The 22,375-nt window shown below is 33.9% G+C and overlaps 1 protein-coding gene across 1 annotated transcript in view; it reads right to left on the bottom strand.

Moving 5' to 3' along the window:
* The window catches only part of LOC306883783 (AF4/FMR2 family member 2-like), a 237,431-nt gene that overhangs the window by 171,583 nt on the left and 43,473 nt on the right, over positions 1 to 22,375 (bottom strand). Inside the window, 1 exon segment of the mRNA XM_079439265.1 lies at positions 6,002 to 6,122. Coding sequence (XP_079295391.1) covers positions 6,002 to 6,122 — 121 coding nt within the window.

Here is a 22,375-nt window from a genome sequence, read left to right as displayed (position 1 = left end):
ACAGTGCCTCCAAAATTTAGAATAGATGTGCCTTAATTAAATATCTATGATTGTTTTATTGAATTAAAAATCACACCAAATGACAAATGCAAATGACTACCCCCTTTATTTCTCTTTTCTTCTTTTTGCAAAAAACTATTAGAAAGGTGGAGTCAATGCAATTTAAAATAAAATGCAGTTTAATACAATTTTCATTATATTCTATTTAGAGTCAAATGGGTTTTGTACATTTTCTCATATCACACATATGTATATTAATATTAAATAAATAAATAAATAAATAAATAGCATTGTTATTGTTAAAACACTCAAATTATTTTAAAAAACATATTTTTTTCATTAATTGAAATAAAGAAAAAATCATTTAATTTACATTTTAAATTTACAATAAACAAAATATTAAAAATAAAAATAATTTATAAATGTATACTTTTACAAATAAACTTTACATTTAATTTAAACTCAATATTAAACAAAAATTATAATAATAATATTTTCAAATTGAAGTCCTAAATGACTAAAACTGAAATAAAAGTTGAAATAGAAATAATAAAATAAAAAATAACAGTAACACATAACAAAATTACTCAGTTACACTAAAATTAAAATAAAACCAGAAAATATTAATTAATACGATATTAGCATAGAAATAATACTAAAATAAAACTTAATATATAAATAAATGCATAAATAATACATGCAATCTGTTTGCACATATACAAAACACATTATATACTTAACTATCATCAATTGATCTATATATATATATATATATATATATATATATATATATATATATATATATATATATATAAAACATAAAAAATAAACATTATTATGTAAAAAAAAAAAAAACACTTATTCACATAGACATGACAACACTTCCGGTAAATAAACATACAAAGCCATTTTTTTTTTAAGGTGCATTCTGGGAATTTCTAGGGAATGAGCATTTTCAGTGCACTGGACAGCTCAAGAAATGGCTCACTCCTTGTCCAGTGCACTAGTGAACTGAGACAATGGGGGAATTCAGTAAGAATGAATTGTTCCCATTGATTGTGCTGTTAATTTGCATGTGCTGTCTGTTGTTTCTGTGCCCGAATTCACTAAAGGAATTACACAAATCAGGTAACGGCGCACACGCGCCCACAAATTAGTGCCGAATGCAATTTTCACGGCACAATTCCCTGTCTTGCAGTGCTAGATTACGAAGGATGCAGCAGAGCACACAATCCAGCACCACTGCGATCACCTGGATCAGCTCTTTAAAATGCTGCAAGTGTGCACACTACACCCCACGTCTGGATATATGCCTGTTTATAATGCTGTTCTCCATCATTTGATGAATAACTGCCATGATCAATAGAAAATTTAAACAAACATTTATTTTCAATGGAAGTCATTTTACCCCCTGCTTTCCTAATAATGCGACGTTAATTGCACCAAGCAAACAGCACTGTGTTTTGTGAATAAATCTATAATAAGCCTAATTTACACAAAAACGAGGCACGTTGTGCTGACAAGAATTACAATTACTTACTCAAGACACCTGGTGTGTTCTCAAGGCTCAATCGTGAGGTTTTTGCACTGCAGTGCCGCAAACAAGTGGTATTGGTTTAATTTTTGTTCTCTAAAACAATACATTCATACTTGATTGATTGATTGAAGACTGTTGTAAGTGTACTTCAAGTGTATCTATACTGTACACCTTATCCAGCTGCACCTTAGTTTGATTTAACCCACCAGTACACATTTTAAATACATGTAATACCTTTCTAATTACATTAAAATTACAGAATATTACACAGGCATAAGCTACTTAAAATAAAGTGTATCAAGATGTACTTAAGTGTACTAGTTGCGGTGTAACAGACTCGGTTTGTTACATATGTGTAACAGTAGCTGCCTATTACATCTACATAATTACAAACTGTAATTACAAGCTGTTCCATCACTTAGTTATATGATAAGTACATTTTGTTTCATGTAAGTACAACGGCTACTACTGAGTACTTAATTAGGTAATTACTCTGTATTATGACACCTTAAAATAAAGTGTTACCATTTATATGACCAATAGTGTTTTACCAAAGGCATTAAAAAATGATAATCATTTCAAATGTATGACTGATAGTGTATATACATGGACAACTGAAAAATGACAAGAAATTAGATTGAAATGTGTATTAATTGTCCAAAATTAATTGGCGGCACTGTAGTTTCTTGTACAAATAACTAAAAGATTACAAAATAGAGACCTTGGATTTATGAAGTTTTTCTTCTTAAGTGACCATAGACTGACACGTTCACCTTGTAGCCAATCTCCGTCCTGTGATAATGAAAAACTCTGAGCGTTTTTTCATTATCACAAACACCTTACGCTTCCTCACTGGGGATTTAGTCTCAGCACCCGTAAAGCTGCTTTGGGACCATTTTCATTATTACGAACGCCATATAAGTAAAGCAAAAGAAGCAACAAATCTACCCTTCACCTGACGTCACCTTGTAAGTATTTCAGAGACCAATGATTCTCACATTAAAACTCTGAGCAAAAGCTCCGCTCGCAGCTACGGCTCGACGTCAGCAGCGACCCAATTTTAGCTTTATATATGTGTGGCTGAAGTTGTTTTTTTAGCAGAGAGCTCTGATGTTGAGTCAACTAATTTCAGAGGCTAAGAGGAAGACGTCTGGACCAAATGAAGATAAATGGCATGTGCAGAGCTGATTAGAGAAAGAGAGAGAGAGATAGAATGCAGATATGAAGTTAAGGAGAAACATTTTTTTTACATGAAACCAAAAGGAGGGGGAGAGAGCGTTCTTTGTCTTAGGAGAACTGTAATTATACCTCAAGAAAGAAAAAAAAGAAAAGAAGGCAGCACTACATCTTTCTCCTGCTTCTCTGTGGGAAGCAACAGACACATTTCAGGCCCTTCTTCTACAAAAAAGACATTCCTTGCTTCAAAGCTCCAGTTTACAGACACGCCATCATGTTTGAACACCATTTATGAGGGAATTAGCTCTTCTAGTAAACTAAACTCGGATGTTCCCGATGGTAAATCGAGCTCATAAATCATTTTACATATCTGCATCAATTATCACAGATCTTCTGAAAGAACTAAAATATACAAGCTGACATATGCTTTATTCCACAGTATATTCAAGTCGATCGAGCTAAAATAACCCTCAATCACAGCTTTCGCGGGGAAAATATTGCGGCCGTTCAACTGCCAAACTCTAAGCAACGCTGTCACTCAAACCAGAAGAAGCCTTCAAGCCACGCTCAAGTGAAAACTTGCTGTTAAAAGAACGAAAATCCCTGTTCTGGATCAAAACCAAAGCTGTAAAATGTTGTCATAACCTGTCACGACTCATCCCGTCATAACTGTTTACATGACAGTATCGCGGAAAAGACACAGATGGAACAATTAAGGCACGAGTAAGTGCTGAGTGACGGTAAGATCATCCTCATCCAGGCTTTCCCGTCATAATGACGCTCCGGGGTGAAAGGCTCTGACTGAATGCAGAGGCACAGTGGAAGATTGATCCTGCTCTCTGGCCCCTGAGGACCTCAGGATGGCCGTAATGACAGTGCTTCACTCTCTGGGATGGTCTGTCTCGGCCCTTGCTAAAAGCTGGCTAAAGCTGGCTGCACACTAGACGATTTTCAAATCTTAACCGATTTTAAAACCATGGGAGACCACAGACATGAAGACAGTTCAACCGATTTTTAGCCTTATAATCCTTTGAACGCGCACACTAGATGATTCGAGCAGACCGCGAGACCGCACACTTGAAGATTGTAGGAAAGATTTCACAGTGACACGTGATCTCACGGAGACTCACGAGATCAAACGTGACTAGAGAAGAAAAACAAATAGAGGACAATCGACGTTGTCAGCTGGCTCTCCTGGCACGCGCTCGGTTTCACAGTGAAAAACAAAGTATTCTTGAGTGTGAATTTCACCTCCATGTCCGGGTAGTCTCGCATAGCCAGACCTTCAGACTGACGGCTAAAGGTCTGGTAACTTTGGCCGTTTTGGATGGGGAAGGCCCGCCCAAGAGGCCATATGACTGACAGGTTAAAGCAACCAATCACATTTAGTTTTGTCCTGCGTCATGTTTCGGGGAGTGGAAATGTCGCCACAATAACAGACCAGTGTGTAAAACTCTGACATATTGTAAAGATTCTATGCCGCAAACTTTATATTTTTCACATACTTTTGAAAATTTAGCATTTATTGATCCTGACAAGCGCTCGTCGTCAGTTGTAAACACTACCGCTTTCTTCTTTCGCGAGGGGGTTTGGCGCCACAGCATTTTGTTTCCAGGTGGAACGTTAAAGAACGCGACACCCACACGTCTCCTGGAAATCCTGTATAATTCAACCAATCCGATGACAACTTTGAAACTCCTGAAGTGTTTCCAGATAAGTGTTCCATATGCATCAACATTCTGTGGTTGAGACTATGTCCGGGTAACTGTTTTGAATCACAGCGGGCTTAAATAAATACAGCCTGATTGCCTGGAAGAAATTTTCACCCCTTTCTTAATCAACCGCAAATTTGCATTCAGTTCAGGCTCCATTTGGGGCATGTCATGCCAGCTTTTCACGATCCAAGCACCATTGGACAAAATAGTTGAGTATTTAGCTTTACTTGTAATATGTAATGCTAGTTTTTCCATTTTTTTTTTTTTTTTGTAGAAGTACCCTTTCAATGTAGCCAATGTTTTATTGTTAAATAACAAAAAATTGCAATTTTCATATATTTATATTAATTTATATTAATTTTGTACTGTCATGTCATTTTGTTATTTAACAATAACTACTTATTTAATTAATACTTTTCTTTTGGCACTTCATTGCTCTAAATAATGCCTTGTTATTGATTGAATATCTCTGTTAAACCCTTAATGGAGGTCATATGGATAGATTCATTTCATATTTTATTTTATGTTTTACGTATGTGTGTGTATAACTATCCATGAGTCATCATTGTAGATTAACTGTTGGCATGAACATAATCATGGAGAATAGTTGGTGAGGGTCGAGAGATTGTGTTGAACGTAAACATAAAAACATGTTAACCGACATTTTCGTTGGTAATTCGTTGACAATATAAACTAGTAACATGAAAATAAAATTGGTTAAATTGAATACCATTTCACGTTGACTTTAAAAGAATAGTTCACGCAAAAATTAAAATTCTGTCATTAACTACTCACCTTCATGTCGTTCCAAACCCGTAAGATCTTCGTTCATCTTCGGAACACAAATTAAGATATTTTTTGGTGAAATCTGAGAGCTCTCAGACCCTGCATAGACAGCAACGCAACTGACACGTTCAAGGCCCAAAAAGGTAGTAAGGGCATCATTAAAATAGTCCATGACATCAGTGGCTCGACCTTAAATTAAGTTTAATAAAGTCGTTATTTTTGTTTTCTTTGTGCACAAAAACTATTCTCGTAGCTTCATAAAATGAAGGTTGATGTCACTGATGTAACATGGACTATTTTAACAATGTAATTACTACCTTTCTGGGCCTTGAATGTGGTAGTTGCTCTCAGATTTAATCAAAATATCTTATTTTGTGTTCTGAAGATGTCTAAAGGTCTAACGAGTTTGGAATGACATGAGGGTGAGTAATTAATTAAATAATTTTCATTTTTGGGTGAACTATCCCTTTAAAATGTAGCACAGTCATTTTGTTAAATGCCTCTATCCAGTTTTAGATATAACTTGACCCTTTACATCCTAGATTTAATCCTAAAAGTAATATTTTATTCAGGCATCTGAAGGAAAAAAAAAAAAAAATGACATAACCCTGATCGTAAGCATTCCTTCAAACCAATTCCAGCTGAACCCGAGGGGGGCAAGAGTTGAGTAAATATTGGATATAAAGAGAGCAACTCAGCATCCTTTAGCTGGAGCAATGCCCTGCGTCAGATGATGCGTGTGTGTGTGTGTGTGTGCTCTGATAGGACCTTCTGCCAAAACCCTTACCTTGTACGGCTCACCAAACAGATTAAATCCGGTAGAGAACAAGTCTTCATCCTGCTGCACTTCCTGTGTCCTTCGCTCCCACTCCTTCTTCTTCAGCGCCGAGCGGTCCTGCTCGTAATGACTGCGGGAAACGAGAGAGAAAGAACGATAGAGAGTAAGAGCGTGATTCGAGTTGGCATGCGAGAAATCGACGGCAAAAAACCCTGCCTGTAAGAGATTCAAGGGAAGCCCTTATCTGTCTAATAGGCCCGAGCTGACACTAAGCAGATGAGGAGAGCGTGGCGGAGGAGATAAAGTAACTGGATTGGTGCACAGATGCTTTGCAGGAACAGACAGGAGACTGCCAGGAAGAGGCAGCTCTGTTTGAAACGCTGTAAGAAGGGCTGGAGCCTCGGGGAGCGTTTATTTAGATTTGAAGGACCTCATATGGCAATCAGTGTGGGGGATTGTTACAGGAAATTCAAGCTTGTTTTAAACAAAGGCAGATGTCATACTGCGGTAGTTGACAATCCCCAATTCAGCGTGTGGAGTAAATGATTTCACAAATGAAAACCCAAGTGTCGCCCTCTGAGGGCCTCCGTCATTTTTCTTTACATTCATTAAAATGACGACTTCATCTGAGCAGCTCCTCAACGCCTCTCCCAAGCCTCTTCTGAGTTATTTAACGTCCGTAAACGACTTACCGTTTAACAAACGTCATCTATTAGCGAGGAAACAAACACGCAGGGTGCTAAACTGAGCGTGTGCGATGCTAGCTGTGGCTGGTTGGCCCCGGGGCCGGTGTTATAGGCTGTCAGTGGCTGATTAGGACCTGTAGACTCGGTTCTATCATTATCATAATGCAGAATGGCCCCAGGTTAACACAGACCTCCCTCAGGAACAGACACACACCACAGCCGCTAGCTGTAGCATTAGCATCGGTCCCTGAGGAGGAACAAAGGCGTGATAGAAATGGTGAATTTGTATTTGGCTGTTTTATTATGTACATGTATGAGGATGTCTGAGTACTCGTCTGGTCATTTGTTCGGTGGTTCACTCACTTACTCAGTGAAGGATACATGACATGCTTTAAAAGATATGCTGTCCCTTAAAAACAAATTAGCTTGCTAATGACACTTTTCACTATCAAGGGTAAGGGATTTGAAAGGTTGGAAGCCTGATTTTCCCATATAATGGTGGAATAAAAAAAAACATTAAATATAAAACATTTTTAATGTGTCTTTTGTATCTCACAATGTCACTTTTTATCTTTAAATTGCAACTTTGATTCTTGCTCTTGCTATTATGTTGCTTCTTGCTTTTTTATGCCTAATGTATGTGCAAAAATTTGACACCCTAAGTAAAGCTGCATAATCCGGGAGATAAAATAAATTGCAATCTGTGCTTGTTTGCAAGGCTTTGATTATATGTCATTAGGACTTTATTATTATTATTATTATTTTAGTTTACAGTAAAAATATTACAAATAATACATTTTTGTGTGTGTGTGTGTGTGTTTAAAATAAATAAATAAATAGATAGGAAAGGGAAAAAATAGCCAAAAATGTTGTGAATATATATATATATATATATATAATATATATATAAAATACACTAGTTTATTACTATTGTAATATTTTGTTACACAGATATGTATTATATATATATATATATATAAAACAGTAAAAATGCAGTAACTTAGTATCAGACACAAATGTCATCAATACATAAAATAAATCAACAGCAAAATGACAAAGAGTTCTATTATAATTAAATGTGAGCGTATCTATAGTATTTTGTCGTATCTATGGTATTTTGGTCACGGTTAACATTTTGAATGGGTGTCTCGATTTTATACAACACGCTACAAAATATTTGCTATTCTAACTCATGGCTTATCCCTTCAATTTTACAATTTAAAAACACCATTACTTTGACTTTCCGCTGATAGAATCATCGCTTTCATCTAATGTCAACATTGCTAAAACCCAAGATACCTCAAACACATATTTCATCAACCCCTGCTAATAGGACACTTTCCCAGAGCAACAGAGAGTCATCCAACTCTTGGAGGTGATGGATAGCACAGTGAGCCGGAGAGCTGGAATCAGTCCGGCTTCAATCGGCCTTTGCGCACCTCGGAGTCCTGCGGCTTCAGCCACAGCGTTTAATCCATCACCAAATTATTCCAGAAGGCGGGAGATGAAACGGTACGAGAAAAACGAGGCCTGGTCTGGGGGTGACAGGTGCTTCTTCTGAAGGGTCGAGGAAGAAATAAGTGACAAAGAAAAGTGGGAATAAATACAGCGACGAGAGATTGACGGTGCTTCCCAGGCCTTAGTGACAGCAAGATGTCAGTTATCTTTATGTCAGCGCACTGGGCACACCTGACATAGCCACCTGACAGCATGATAAATCAAATTTACAGCTGTCAGTGGCAGAGCCTTCCAGGCACTTGGGTCCCCTGACACTGCATTACCCTCCAAATGCAGAGCGCTGTGCTGGGCAGTGAGAGGGTACTACAGACGATTAAGAAACTAAAGGAAGAACGCTGAGGTGCAAATAACCCCTTGTTATGACTGCAGCAGTGTGAGACAGCTTAACAGTGTGAAGACAATGGGCTATATGTGTGAGCAGGATTTCTCCTCATAATGGGGAAAAACAGCCTGTATATTATACACTAGTATGATAAAGGTAATGCCGCAAATAAATTATAAAATATATGGTAACACTTTATTTGAACGTGTCCTTGTTACAAGTTACATGTATTTACTGTTATAATAACACTAAATTATGCATAATTGCATGCAAGTAACCCTAAACCAAACCTAAGCCAAAGCCAAAAGTACATGTAGTTAATTAATATTACTCGGTACTTAAATGTATAATTACACTGTAACAGGGACACCTTAAAATAGGGGAGTTTTTTTTAGTTATAGTTATCTGTTTTTGCTAATTAACATATAATATATATATATAGGGTACAACGGGGCTAAAGGCGCCTTTGATATTATTTTCATGTAAACCACTAGACGGCACAAAAATGTGGCGTAGCACTTCCCAAAACATCCGCTTTTCAAGATGCACTTGTATATTCATCTGATCCTTGATGCGATCGAGCGCAGCAGAGTAAAGTTGATTCTGTGCTTACTTGATCTAATATTTGATGTTTTTTAAAATGTTGTAGATTTACGTAGCAAATGAGAATCGTTAAAATGAATGCATATATTTTGAGACAAAGGATCTTTATGATTTTCAGTTTTGTTTAATATAATTAAAGCAACAGGTTTTAAATAGTGAAAGAATATGTCAAAGTATGGTATTTGGGGTAAAAAGCACCCCCGCTGTCGGGGCTAAAGGCACACAGTTATTAACTTGATAATTAATAGATGGCTGACTTACTATTTGTCGACATGACATGGTTAGATTCAGATGGTGAATATTATATATTATGTTGGGTGTCCATATTAGAAATAATCACCATGTTTAGAATGAAACCATCATATTTAAAAACATGATATTAATCATATCATATAATAAAATATAATTTGTTGTTACTACTGTAAATATATATATTAAATTATTATTGGGTCTCCTTCAATACTTTCAGAATCTTTACTTTTTAAAATGATTTTGTTTCTGTATTTTAAAATATATTTTTTTATATAGTAACATTTTAATGACAGTATATTTATTGAACAAAAATGTATTATTTTTCAAAATAAGCAGAAAATAGGACAAACTTTGCTAAAGTGATTGTTTTGAACAAGTATTAAGTATTTTAAAAACCATTATTTTAGCTGAAGTATTTGTATCAATACCGTGTGCCTTTTACCCCAAGCTGGTGAGCCTTTTACCCCATGCTGCAAACAGTTGAGTGCTCAAGCTTTTAAAGTATACTCTTTTGTCGGCCTATGTGAGAGATGCCATCAGAATCAGCACACGGTGACTGTCTAGGGGGCGTTGTTTTCAAGTGCGTAACTCATGGCATTCGCTGTTCTTCTGCTGGCGGTTATCAAACAGCGTTGCATTACTGTGGGCGCCCCTTCTGGATTGGGGGTGAATTGCCTGCACTGAACCGAGATGCCCGTACCGTGACGGTTCGGTACAAATACATGTATCGTGCCACCCCTAATATATATATATATATATATATATATATACACACACACAATAAATATATTCATAATGTCTTAAATAATTTCGGAATATTAATTAATTAATTTACGTATTTATTTATTTATTTTCCATTCTTCAAATAAAATTGGAGATAACAATGCAATTTCATGACAATAGTATTACTGCTAAAATTTCTATTTAAATATTCTATATTGTTTAACATTTTCAAGAAAGTGTATAAAATGTTTATCATTGTGCTAAAGAAAATTGTAAATGTATCAAACCTTATATTTTTCTTGCATGTGAGTTTATGAAAATATATCTTGAGACAAGATCAGTTTGGTTTTGTTCTAGTTTTTTCTTATTTGACCAAGTCTCGATTTTCCTGCCACTACAGTAGTTGGTTCCCTTGGTTAGTAATTGATTAGATTAGTGCCTGCACCTGCTTGAATAGTTTGTTGCAGTGTATTTAAGCTCTGTGTTTTCTTCTGTTCATTGTCAGTTCTTGTTGCACGGTTGTTCAGTTCCTGTGTCCAGTTTTGAATTTATTGCTGCACTTAGATACAAATAAAAAACTAATTCAAAATATGTTTCAAACTATAACAGCATTTCAATAATACTAAAATAACACTGGCCAGATTATCGTAAAGAACAATCTCTGAAAACACCCTAAAGACACGATTAAATCTCCTCTTTCGTAATGTTTGTTTAGCTTCATTTTTATACAGCCAATAATTTTCTCTTCCCATGCATCAGAGGAGGCGCTGCCCACCTTCCTTCCTCTGAGAACACACCAGTGACTTCACATAAACACGTTACCAAAATTTCTCTGGGCCATATATTCAGTCTTATGCGTTGCCATGTGTTAAACAGCGGTTTATTGCGCTGATGTTGTTGGTGGCATGATTACGTTCTGGAATATGTGGCATTGGCAGTTTTCTCCTTCCATTCTTTCGTACTCCACCTCTCCTCTGCCTCTTCCCAACACCGCCGACGAAGGGGGGAAATGAACAGCGATATCCATGGAAAAGCGAATGAATTTAATCTTAGCTGAGCTTTGCTGCATTTGAAAGATAACCAAATAGAGCGCCTGCATCTCTCTCTCTCTCTCCCTCCTCTCACTCATCTCCCCCTCCGCAGGTGAAAGCCTCCCATAGAGAAATAATGTAATAAACAGCCGATGAGTGCTACTGTTATTAGAACGAAGCAGCCGCCACAACAGTGGGCCTGATTTCTGATTTAAGCGGCAATTATTAATTTGAAGCACAGGCTAATTAAAACTACTGCTAAGCATTTAGCCTCTTGTTACAATTATTTTGGAGGATTGTAATTATATGGAGCTGCTTATCTCACACATTAAGGCAGTGACAGAAGAGGTGGAGATCTCCTCTCATTTATTTCCTGATATATCAGCGCTCGGACGAGATTGATGCGAGAAAGATAGCAGGCGTTTGTCAGGAGGAAGCTGGGGGTCGTCTGGTGGAACAGTCTAGCCTGAGGGAAAACCGAGCTCTGTCGGGAACACTTGTTTTTTTTTTTCCCTTTTTCTTCTTTCTGTTTCCTCCACTGCCTTTTTGTGATTTCACAGAGCTTTTGTGAATATGCTTTCCTTGACTAAAAAAAGCATGCAGTATATGAACCAAAATGACAATCTTGACAATACTATATTGTGATAATTTTTTTTATCAAAATATTTCATATAAATCTATCAGTACATAAACAATTGTTCAAAAGTTTGGGGTCAGTGAGATTTTTGTGATTTATTTTTTTATTTGTATGTCTCTCATGCTTACAAAGGCTGTATTTATTCTGTTAAAATACAGTAAAAACAGTAATACTTTGAAAAAAATGTATATATATATATTTTCTATTTGAATATGATTTAAAATGTAATGTTTTGTCCAGTCTTCAGTGTCACATGATCCTTCAGAAATCATATGCTGATTTTCTCGCATGAGAAACATTTCTAATCATTATCATGAATATTTTTGTGAAAACCATTATATATTTTTTTTTCAGGGATCAAAAGGTCAAAAGAACAGCATTTTTTTGAAAGAAATGTTTATAACATTATGCATGTCTTTACTGATACTTTTGATCAATTTAATGCATCCTTGTTGAATAAAAGTATGAATTCTTTCAATTCTGACCAAAAACCACAAGTGGTTTGTTTGTTTGATTGTTTGTTTATTATTCAGGATTCTCTGATGAATAGAAAGTTCAAAAGAACAGCATTTATTTAAAACATATTTTTTGTTACATTATAAATATATTTACTGTCATTTTTTTTAAATAATTTAATGTTTTGTTGCTCATTAAAAGCATTCATATCTTTCATAAATAAATATTACTGATCCCAATCTTTTGAACAGTACTGTTCTTATATTTTTCTTGAATCTTTTCGTTCACCATTATAACCAGACAGCCACTGTTGCTAAATAAATAGTAAATAGCAACAGTAACAGAAACAGAAACATATCTACCCTCAGAAACACCGGAGAGACCAATTCAAAAACGGCCCAAATGTAGCATTCCTTCAGTTAATCCCGCTTGAGCTGCAGAGCGAGCACAAATGACCAGCCGGGCCAGAGCCGTGTCTTCAGGATGGTAAGGCAGCGGTGGCAGCTGCTTGTAGGCGAGTAAAGGACTCTCTCAGATTAATGAGCAGCGCTGACACTAATTGCAAGGTGCCAGGTTATCACCCTGACCACTGACACCACTTCCCCTCAGGACTCTCTCCATTTCCTAAAGGAGGACATTGTTTGCACTCACATTAGCAGTGGCTCAGCGGGATAGCAGAGACACTGGCCACACAATGGAGGCTAGAACACACTTCACCACTATCACTGACTTCTGGTGCCATTCTTCCTTCAGGACAGTGCTGATTAGTAATAGACGTGATCCTGGTTGAAAGGCACTAAAAACATTTTGTGCAATTCACAGACACACAGGAACTAGTTAGATGTGATTTGTCCAGAATTGTGCCCACTTCAATTTAAATTATAAAAAAAAAATCATTTGGACAACAACATTATGTTATGTTATGTTATGTTATGTTATGTTATGTTATGTTATGTTATGTTTAATAACATGTTGTAATAATTATTATTATTATTATTTCCATTTTATTTTACTATATTATAGTATTGCATATATTATGGTATTTACTACATTGCAGTATCACATTATTATTATTATTATTATTACTATTATTAGCATGTATAGCTTTATAATAAGCGTAATAATAATAATAATAATAATAATAATAACAATGTCATTATTATTATTATTATTATTATTATTATTATTATTATGTATATCTTTATTATTATAATAATAATAATGGTATTATTATTATTATTAGCATGTATAGCTTTATAATAAGCGTTATAATAATAATAATAATAATAATAATAATAACAATGTCATTATTATTATTATTATTATTATTATTATTATTATTATTATATCTTTATTATTATAATAATAATAATGTTATTATTATTATTATTATTATTATTATTATTATTATTATTGTTAGCATGTATAGCTTTATAATAAGCGTTATAATAATAATAATAATAATAATAATAATAACATTATTATTATTATTATTATGTATATTTTTATTATAATAATAATAATAATAATGTTATTATTATTATTATTATTATTAGCATGTATAGCTTTATAATAAGCTTTATACTAATGATAATTATTATTATTATTATTATGATTATTATGATTATTATTAGCGTGTATAGCTTTAATAATATAATAATACTGACAATAATAATAATAATAATAATAATAATAATAATAATAATAATAATAATAATACTGACATTTACTTTTGAAGCTTTTGGAAGTCTCATCATTCTTATTACTGTAACATTTACTGTAATACAAAAAAGTTATGATTTCAATAGCACAAAATATAGAGTATTATTATTATTATTATTATTATTATTAAATGTATTCTATATTTTGTGTTATTGAAAAACTTTTTTTGTAACAGTATTTGGTTTTACAGTAATAAGAATGATTACACTTGCAAAAACTTCAAAAGTAAAAAATCTATTAATTATTATAATTATTATTACATCATCATCACTATCATCATCATCATTAATTAGTTCCATTTTCTACAATGTTTTTCCACGGACCATTTAGCACTGCCTTAAGTTTTAAAACTCATGATCTATGTATCAAAATTCAAGATTTTTTTATTTGTCACATACACAATTATACAGAGTATAACCAGCAGTGAAATGCAGGTTTTTTTTTCAAGATTTTTTTTCAAGATTTTTCAAAATATCACATGCGATTGCATAAAACGCCCTGCTTCAGACTTCCTCCAGTGAATGATGAAAGAATCTAAACGTCTCAGTGATCTATAATAAATATAACGTTTCATTTTTTTTAATTGCCTCATTTGTTTAATTGCCTTTGTCACACAGCCTCGTGCTGTTTCTAATTCGCTCCATCTTCTTCTTCTTCTTTTTTCCTGGGCGCTTTCAACTCGCAATACAAGGGTTCAGTGATTAACTGCGTCCACCAATTAGAAAGCATGTCTGGAGTCTGAAATGTCATGTCATGAATATTGCAGGAGGAGCTCCGGCACATTTCCAGAATTTGACCCAATTTAGCAAACAGACGTCGACGTGCACTGGAACATCAGAGCGGCGTCCACAAACAGCGGCGGCGGGGATTTACACCCGAGACAAACAGCCAGCGCCTGCGCCACCAAACCCGCCAAACAAATGTCAATTTTCCATGTCATCAAACTGTAAAAACTGTTCCGAGTGCAGTAACAGTCAGAGACGCTGAGCGCATTCAGCAGACTGCATAATCGAGAGAGGAAATTATGGCAGCTGCACGTCGATTATCCCTTAATGGGCACCGAATTCAAATTAATGTCTTCTTCATGTTCCATATTTCACATTCATTTTGAGAGGAATTTACCACAATTACGGTGTAATTGCAGATCTGCGGCTGAAGTTAACAGCGTACAGGGTGCGTTTAAGAACCTAAATCTAATCTTAGTCTATTCTGAGTTGCTCTCGAGTTGAAACCTGAACGCGGTTCCATGCGGTTTGGTGACAAATGCATCAGGGAGTTGAATGCGTGGTAGAAACAGCAACAGAATAACACATAAACAAACAGGCTATGGGATCTCTCCTTTATTATCTCTGGCTTTGAAGCTCAGCTGTCAGACGGAACGTGGTTTCGAAACACTTTTTAACCCCTGGCCTGTAATTATGCAGAGGCAGCTCTCGGCTGCAGTGGAGGACAGAAGGAGAGATGGAGAGCCTGATAAAGTGGAAGGAGGAAGAGGTCGACAGGGCCGTGAAGAGCTACATATGAGGCATGTTTATCTGTGACGTCTGGCTGATAACCTAAACTGAACATCCCAGTTCAACCCAGAGGAGATTCAAACACTTCTCACAAAACCCGTCAAGAAATGTCTGACTCATGTTTCACAAAACATACAAACAAAGATGTAATGCTTATGGAAAAATAAGCCTAGTTTATATAATGGAGAACAGAAGGAGATATACAGAGCGAGAGAGAGAGAGAGAGAGAGAGAGAGAGAGAGAGAGAGAGAGAGAGAGAGAGAGAGAGAGAGAGACAGAGAGAGAGAGAGAGAGAGTATTAATAATTACACTTTTATTTTTAATAACATTTATTTACTTAAAGTATTGTACATTATTCTGTTCAATGTATGAAAATGTATTTTATGCATTACTGTAATTTTTACAGTAACGTGACTCAAAAGTAAAATATCTAAAATTATTAATATTAATAATTTAGGAAGTAAATACATAATATTAAAAAATACAATAATATATAATATTTTATAATATTGTAATATTTGTATATTTAGAAATATAAAAATAATATAATATATTTTTAATAATTGTATTAATTATAATATATCCACACACACACACATATATATATGATATATAAATAAATATATTCATAAATATTGGCCAATATGACATAAGTGAAATATGATTTTGTATATGATAGCACTATGTAAAGCAACAGCAGTTACCATTCTAGATTTCTGGATTGTAGTTATCCAATTCATTTGTCTTGTAAGTATAAACAAGCCATAACTCTTTTATGATTCATTTTATATTGAAACAGCTGAAAGGGGTTATAAAAGCGACCTGTGAAAACTAGCTGGCTCAAACACAACTGTAGGAATGGTAAGCATCAAAGAAGAAAACATGAAAACAAAAATCTTTACGCTTTAATTTTCCATTCCTTTGAACTCATTTCGGCATTCGTTAATCAGCGGTCGGTTCCAAACGTTCCCCTCAGAGGCTGGTGTGTTTTTCAGACACAAAAACAGCAAAACACCAAACAACAACTTCCCATCATCGACCGGCAGCCTGGCGCCGCTTTCTGTCCGAAAGCTGTTAATTGCTGCATAATTTCAAAGTGAATCCACCTGAAGAGATCTCAGGGTCCACTAGCTTGTCTTTAATCATGCTCTGTTCAATTCTGCATGCCAATGAATTTATCACTAATAGACTGCAAATTACATTGACTGCACAGGAGACGTAATTACTTGTAATGTTTTCAATGAGAGATGCTGTGGTTTTGTGCAGCTGTCAATGTGGGCTAGACTTACAACTGCCAAGAAAGGTCTGGGTCACATTTCAATCAAGAGAACATTTATATTTAAACGTTTTGTAAGAAATAAATCAGTAAGGATGTATTAAACTGATAGTAAAACATATGTAATATTACAAAAGACTTCTATGTTTCAAATAATGTAATGAAATGTTTCATTAACAGCATATCAGCAAATTAGAATGATTTCTGACACAGAGGACTGGAGTAATGATGCTGACAATTCAGTTCTGACTCACAGGAATAAAGTTCATTAAAATAAAAAAATGAAAAAACAGGTATTTTAAATTATAAAAATGTTATAATTTTAAAGTTTTTACAGTATTTTTTAATTAAATACTTACAGCCTTTGTGAGCACCTTTCAAAACCCTTTTTAACAGTAGTGTGTTCTTATTCTTATTATTATTGTAATGTGAAAAAAAAGATCATTTAAAATAAGAAAATATATACAGTATGTTATATATTAATTTTTTTTTACTTTTGCCGTTATATTTTTGTAAAATATAAGCTGTAAACACTGTCATTCAAAAGCTCAGGGTCAGTACATTGTATTATTATAATGTTTATTTTTTTGAAAATAATTAAATACTTTTATTCAGCAAGGACATGTTAAATTGATTTAAAAAAAAAAAAAAAAAATCAATAATAATGTTAGAAAAGTTTTATATTTAGAATCAATACTTTTTTCCACTTTTTATTTATCAAAGCTTCGTGGAAAAAAATAAGTATCACAGGTTCAAAAATAATAATAATAATAATAATAATAAAAATAAATCACATTAAATTAAAATGCAAATAAGCAGCACAACAATTTTCAACATTGATAATAAATCAGCATATTAGAATAAATTCTGAAGGATCATAACTGGAATAATAATGCTGAAAATTCAGATTTGCTTCACAGAAATAAATTATTCTTTAAAGCATATTAAAATAGAAAACAGTTATTATACATAGCAAAAATATTATTTTTGAACAGGGGTGTTAAACTCAGTTCCTGGAGGGCCACAGCCCTGCACAGTTTAGATGCAACCCTAATTAAACACTCCTGATCCAGCTAATCAAGTCATTAAGGCTTATTTGAAAACTACATGGTATGTGTGTTGGAGCAGGGTTGGAACTAAACTATGCAGGGCTGCGGCCCTCCAGGAACTGAGTTTGACACCCCTGTTTTTGAATCAAATAAATGAGCATAAGAGACTTCTAAAAACAATCAAAATCCTTCTGATCCCAAACTTTTGAACAGCAGTGTGTTTCCTTTGATTCATCCACATGTAATACAGATGATTCTTCAGCAAGCTTGAGCCAAAGTGCTTGAGTGAAGCTCATTGTGGGGCAGTCATGTGCTGTCAGCAGATACAAAAGCTGTTGTCTGTCCACCTGTGGGAGGCGTGACGCTCTGCGACGATCGCTAATTACATGTTAACCTGACGTGGCTGGACAAGAAATGTGACAGGAACAGAAGCTGGCCAATTAACTATTTCATCGCCCCAGTTTTATGAATTTCCCATTTGTCAGAGTAATTGGTGTATGTCTCCGCACCGTCTCTCTCTCTCTCTCTCTCTTTCCGAAAATAATACTTATTCCAGGATCTAATATATGTCATCTCTTGGCTTGGGTCCTGGTTTCTGTGTTACATATGTCACGTTTGAGCGCAAAACATTTTTCTGGCAGCTTGCTCCAGTTGAAATGTATGTTGTCTCTCTGGTGGGTGGAGGTTTTCACCTCCGTTATGCTGACACGGACGTTGGCGTCCCCACATGTAAATAAACACGTCTGTCAAAGCTGCTGAAAACAAATGTGGTTTTAGTCACGTCTAGACAACCGCAATGACTTCATAAGCCATATTCTTCCACACGTGTCTAGTCGAGCTGGAGTTGCTCCGGCAGAGGAAACATCTAATGCTTTAACTCGGTTTGTGTCGTCCACTGCTGCTGAAGTTTCATCGCTCGACGAGAAAAACACGTCTCAATCTCTGGACAAAAATCTGCTGTGACACTTTCAGCTCAGATGACATGCATTTATCACGATAATGATTGTTTTTACTCAGGCTGTCAATCAATTAAAAATTCATCAAATTCATTTATATGATGTGCTCATTTATTCAGGGGGCAAGATTAAACACATGCATTTTTTATTGCATTTTTAAATAAATAAACAAACTACTAAATTAGCGCACAGTCCTAAATTACTGAGCTCTAATTTTTATGTGGTTAATACCGGTTGACCGTTTTAATAACTGATTTCAAGGTATTTAAAAGCATGGCTAATAAAATGGCAATATATTATTTGTACACAATATAATATAATTTTATAACTTAATGAAAATAAATAAAGAAATATTTTTAATTTTACTTATGCAATTTTAATTATATATATATATATATATATATATATATATATATATATATATATATATATATATATATATATATATATATATATATATATATATATATATATATTACTTTTCAATTAATCAGAAATAATAATAATAATATTGATAATAATAATAATAACTTACAATAAAAATACAAATATTGTAAGCTTTTTTAGCACGCCATCCAAGGAATAAATTACATTTTAAAATAGTAGAAAACAGAATAGTAGAATTTTTTTTTTTTTTTTGATTTTTTTGATTTTTGATCAAACACATAGTCTTTGTGAGCATAAGAGACTTAAAAAAAAAACTTTTAACAGTAGTGTATTCTTGTTCTCATATTATTTATACACTACATTATATAATTTAATGACAGTAAATAAGATGCACCAAAAAAATACTCACCATAAATAAATAAATAATAAACAAAATGATGTAGGCCTACTTAAAAATAGGCCTACTTTAATTAAATGAGAATAGAATTAATAGAATGAGCATGTATATATAATAGAGCATATTGACTTCTAAAAGTCAAAGTCTACATATGTGTGTGTGTGTGTAATCTTTTTTTTTCAACTGCTTACACACATTTTCAAAACTTTGCACACAAATCCAAGAATTGCACATGCAAAATGAAAAATGCCTCACATCTCTTGCAAAATGAAGCACTGCATTAAAAATATCACAAACACATCTCAAAACAAACATTTGAAAACATGCCATAACATGAATTATGATTTGTGTGTGTGTGTGTGTTACATAGAGAATTGAGTGTTGAGTTTTGCAAAAAGTGTTTTATGAAATTGAAGACTGAGTCAAAGGCTAAGAATATGCGTATGGTTTTGCAGATTTGGTGTGTGGTTCTGGTGTAGTGTTAGGTTTCAGAAACTGTGTGACAAGTAAAGAAAGTGTGTAAGCAGTTGAGAAAAACCAACAACTGTAAAATAAATAAATAAATAAATAAATAAAAATCCAATCCCAAAGATAAAAAAACTAAAGTTTGATCGGATTTGTATGTAAGACACAAAGAAAAAGGAAAGTTCAATGTGGATGTGCAGAGAGAAACGGAGCGTGTGTGTGTGTGTGTGTGTGTGAGAGAGAGAGAGAGGGACAGTAGTGGGTTCAGTGGGACGAGTGTCTTTGATCTCTGATTCCAGCATACAGAGCACGGAAATGAAACCCCAGGCCCTTCCAGCCCCGTTTCTGTTATGTGGGCAAAAATAAAGCAAGCACCAATTTCAAATTAACTTCAAAAATAATGAACTTCTGGGACCCTTGCAATTCACACATGTGCAGTTCGTCCCTGATTGCTTTGAGTTGCAGGAATCATTACATTGCCTCAAATTTCATTTCATCACATTGTTGATTTAATTATTTGATGTAGGCTAGACATGGTAAAAGAATAATTTCAATTACAAAACGAGAAGTATTTGATGTGGGTCAGACATCATTGAGGTGGAATTTAAATGGGAAAATAGCATTCTCAACTGAATAAACTTTGGAAATAACAACCAATATATAAGATTCAATCATTTGGATGATTTTTATTTTCTTTTAATATTTTCCTCATAAAAGAGGATTGACTTTACACCGTATTGCAGCAAGAAGAGTGTCTATGCTATCCATTGAATTCCCTGAATCCCAACATTCTCAATCCTAGCAATAACAATTTGTGTTTCATTTCAGCAAAAATGCCCCGCATCTCAATTCCAGCAATAGCAGACTGAGAAACTGAATTCGTTTTTTTTCTGAATGCATGAAGCACTTCTGAGTAACTTTAACGCTTTCAAACAGTTCCCATGGTGATGTGGCACCTGTGGGTTGCAGGATAATCTGTGAATTGTGGGGTGTGAAAGTTTTATTCCTGTCTCCTCACATGCAGCCCATTCATATCAGAGCATTTATTAGTTGTGCTAAATGAAGATTTACAGGTATATATGAAATTAGCATCAGCATACAGGGGAAAAAAAAAAGAAAAAAAAAAAAAGAAACAAGACAAAACCAGCACTGTCTCATCAATCAAAGCCTGCCAGCAGAGATCAGAACACAGCAGCGGCTAAAAGCACTTTATCTCACTTTCCTCTCACTTACACTGTAATAACGTTCATTTCATTACACCAGCTCAGACTCATGGAAATCCCAACCGGTAAAACAGGAATAAAAGACTTATTACTGATATATTAGTGTCTGATTCATATTATATTGAGTACATCTAGGGCTGGTGCTTATATGCTGCACGTCAGCAGAAATGTGTCGACTAATGCTGTATTACTACAAAATTATGACTGTGCTGTTTTATAATATTACTTGTGACTTCATTTTTAAAGGGTTACACAATGATAAAATGTAATGTGCACTGATGTCACACTTATTCATCTATTATGTAGGTTTGCAAAAAAAAAAAAAAAAAAAAAAATATATATATATATATATATATTACAAGAATAGTTTATTTGCAAAAACAGATAACTTTTCAAAGATCATGTTTTTTATTATGTTATCATGTTTTAACTGTTTTTGCAAATGAACTCTTCGTATATTCTTAAAGCCATGTAAAAAAAATTAAAATAAATAAATAAATAAAAATATATATAAAATCAAACAAAAATTTATTCAGACACCTTCAACATTTCTCACATTATCCAAGTTTATTTGCTATAGTTTAGAAAATGGTAAATAAAATATGACAAGAATTCTGTGTCAGAACTAATTCATCTTGATAATGCCATCCTTCTGTTAGACAGTCTCACAAATTAATTAGGCTGAATAGCTGTTAAATTTAAGTACACAATTAGACAATACCAATTTAGGTCTCCAACTACCAAGCAATGCTTAATTCTGTTCAGTCTGTGGTGTAAAAAGTTCACATTAGCAATTAAAGAAAAATATCTTAAGCAAAACATGGTCAGGTCAAAGTGTCTGAATAATTTTTGGTTCCATTTTATTTATTTTTTTTATCAGTTTTATTGGTAGTCCACTGTATGAATATTTTTTGGATATAATATGTCACAGTTTACTTTATTTTGGTATCTTCACTTACATAAATTAACTATAGTGTCCTCAGTAGTAAAAAAAAAAAAATAAATGAATAAAAAAATATATCTGGTGTCTGAATAATTATTGGCTTAATTATACATATTATGTAAAAATTATTTAATTTCTACAAAATACACAGAAAATATATAGTGAATTTTTTGAGAGGTATTTTTACACATTTGACTGTTTTGTTTTTATTTTCCATTACGTA

Source organism: Barbus barbus, assembly GCF_936440315.1.
Source record: "Barbus barbus genome assembly, chromosome: 17".
NCBI classification, from domain to species: Eukaryota; Metazoa; Chordata; class Actinopteri; order Cypriniformes; family Cyprinidae; genus Barbus; species Barbus barbus.
The sequence above is the reverse complement of the archived record's forward strand: the minus strand, read 5'-3'. Positions and strand labels throughout refer to the sequence as shown.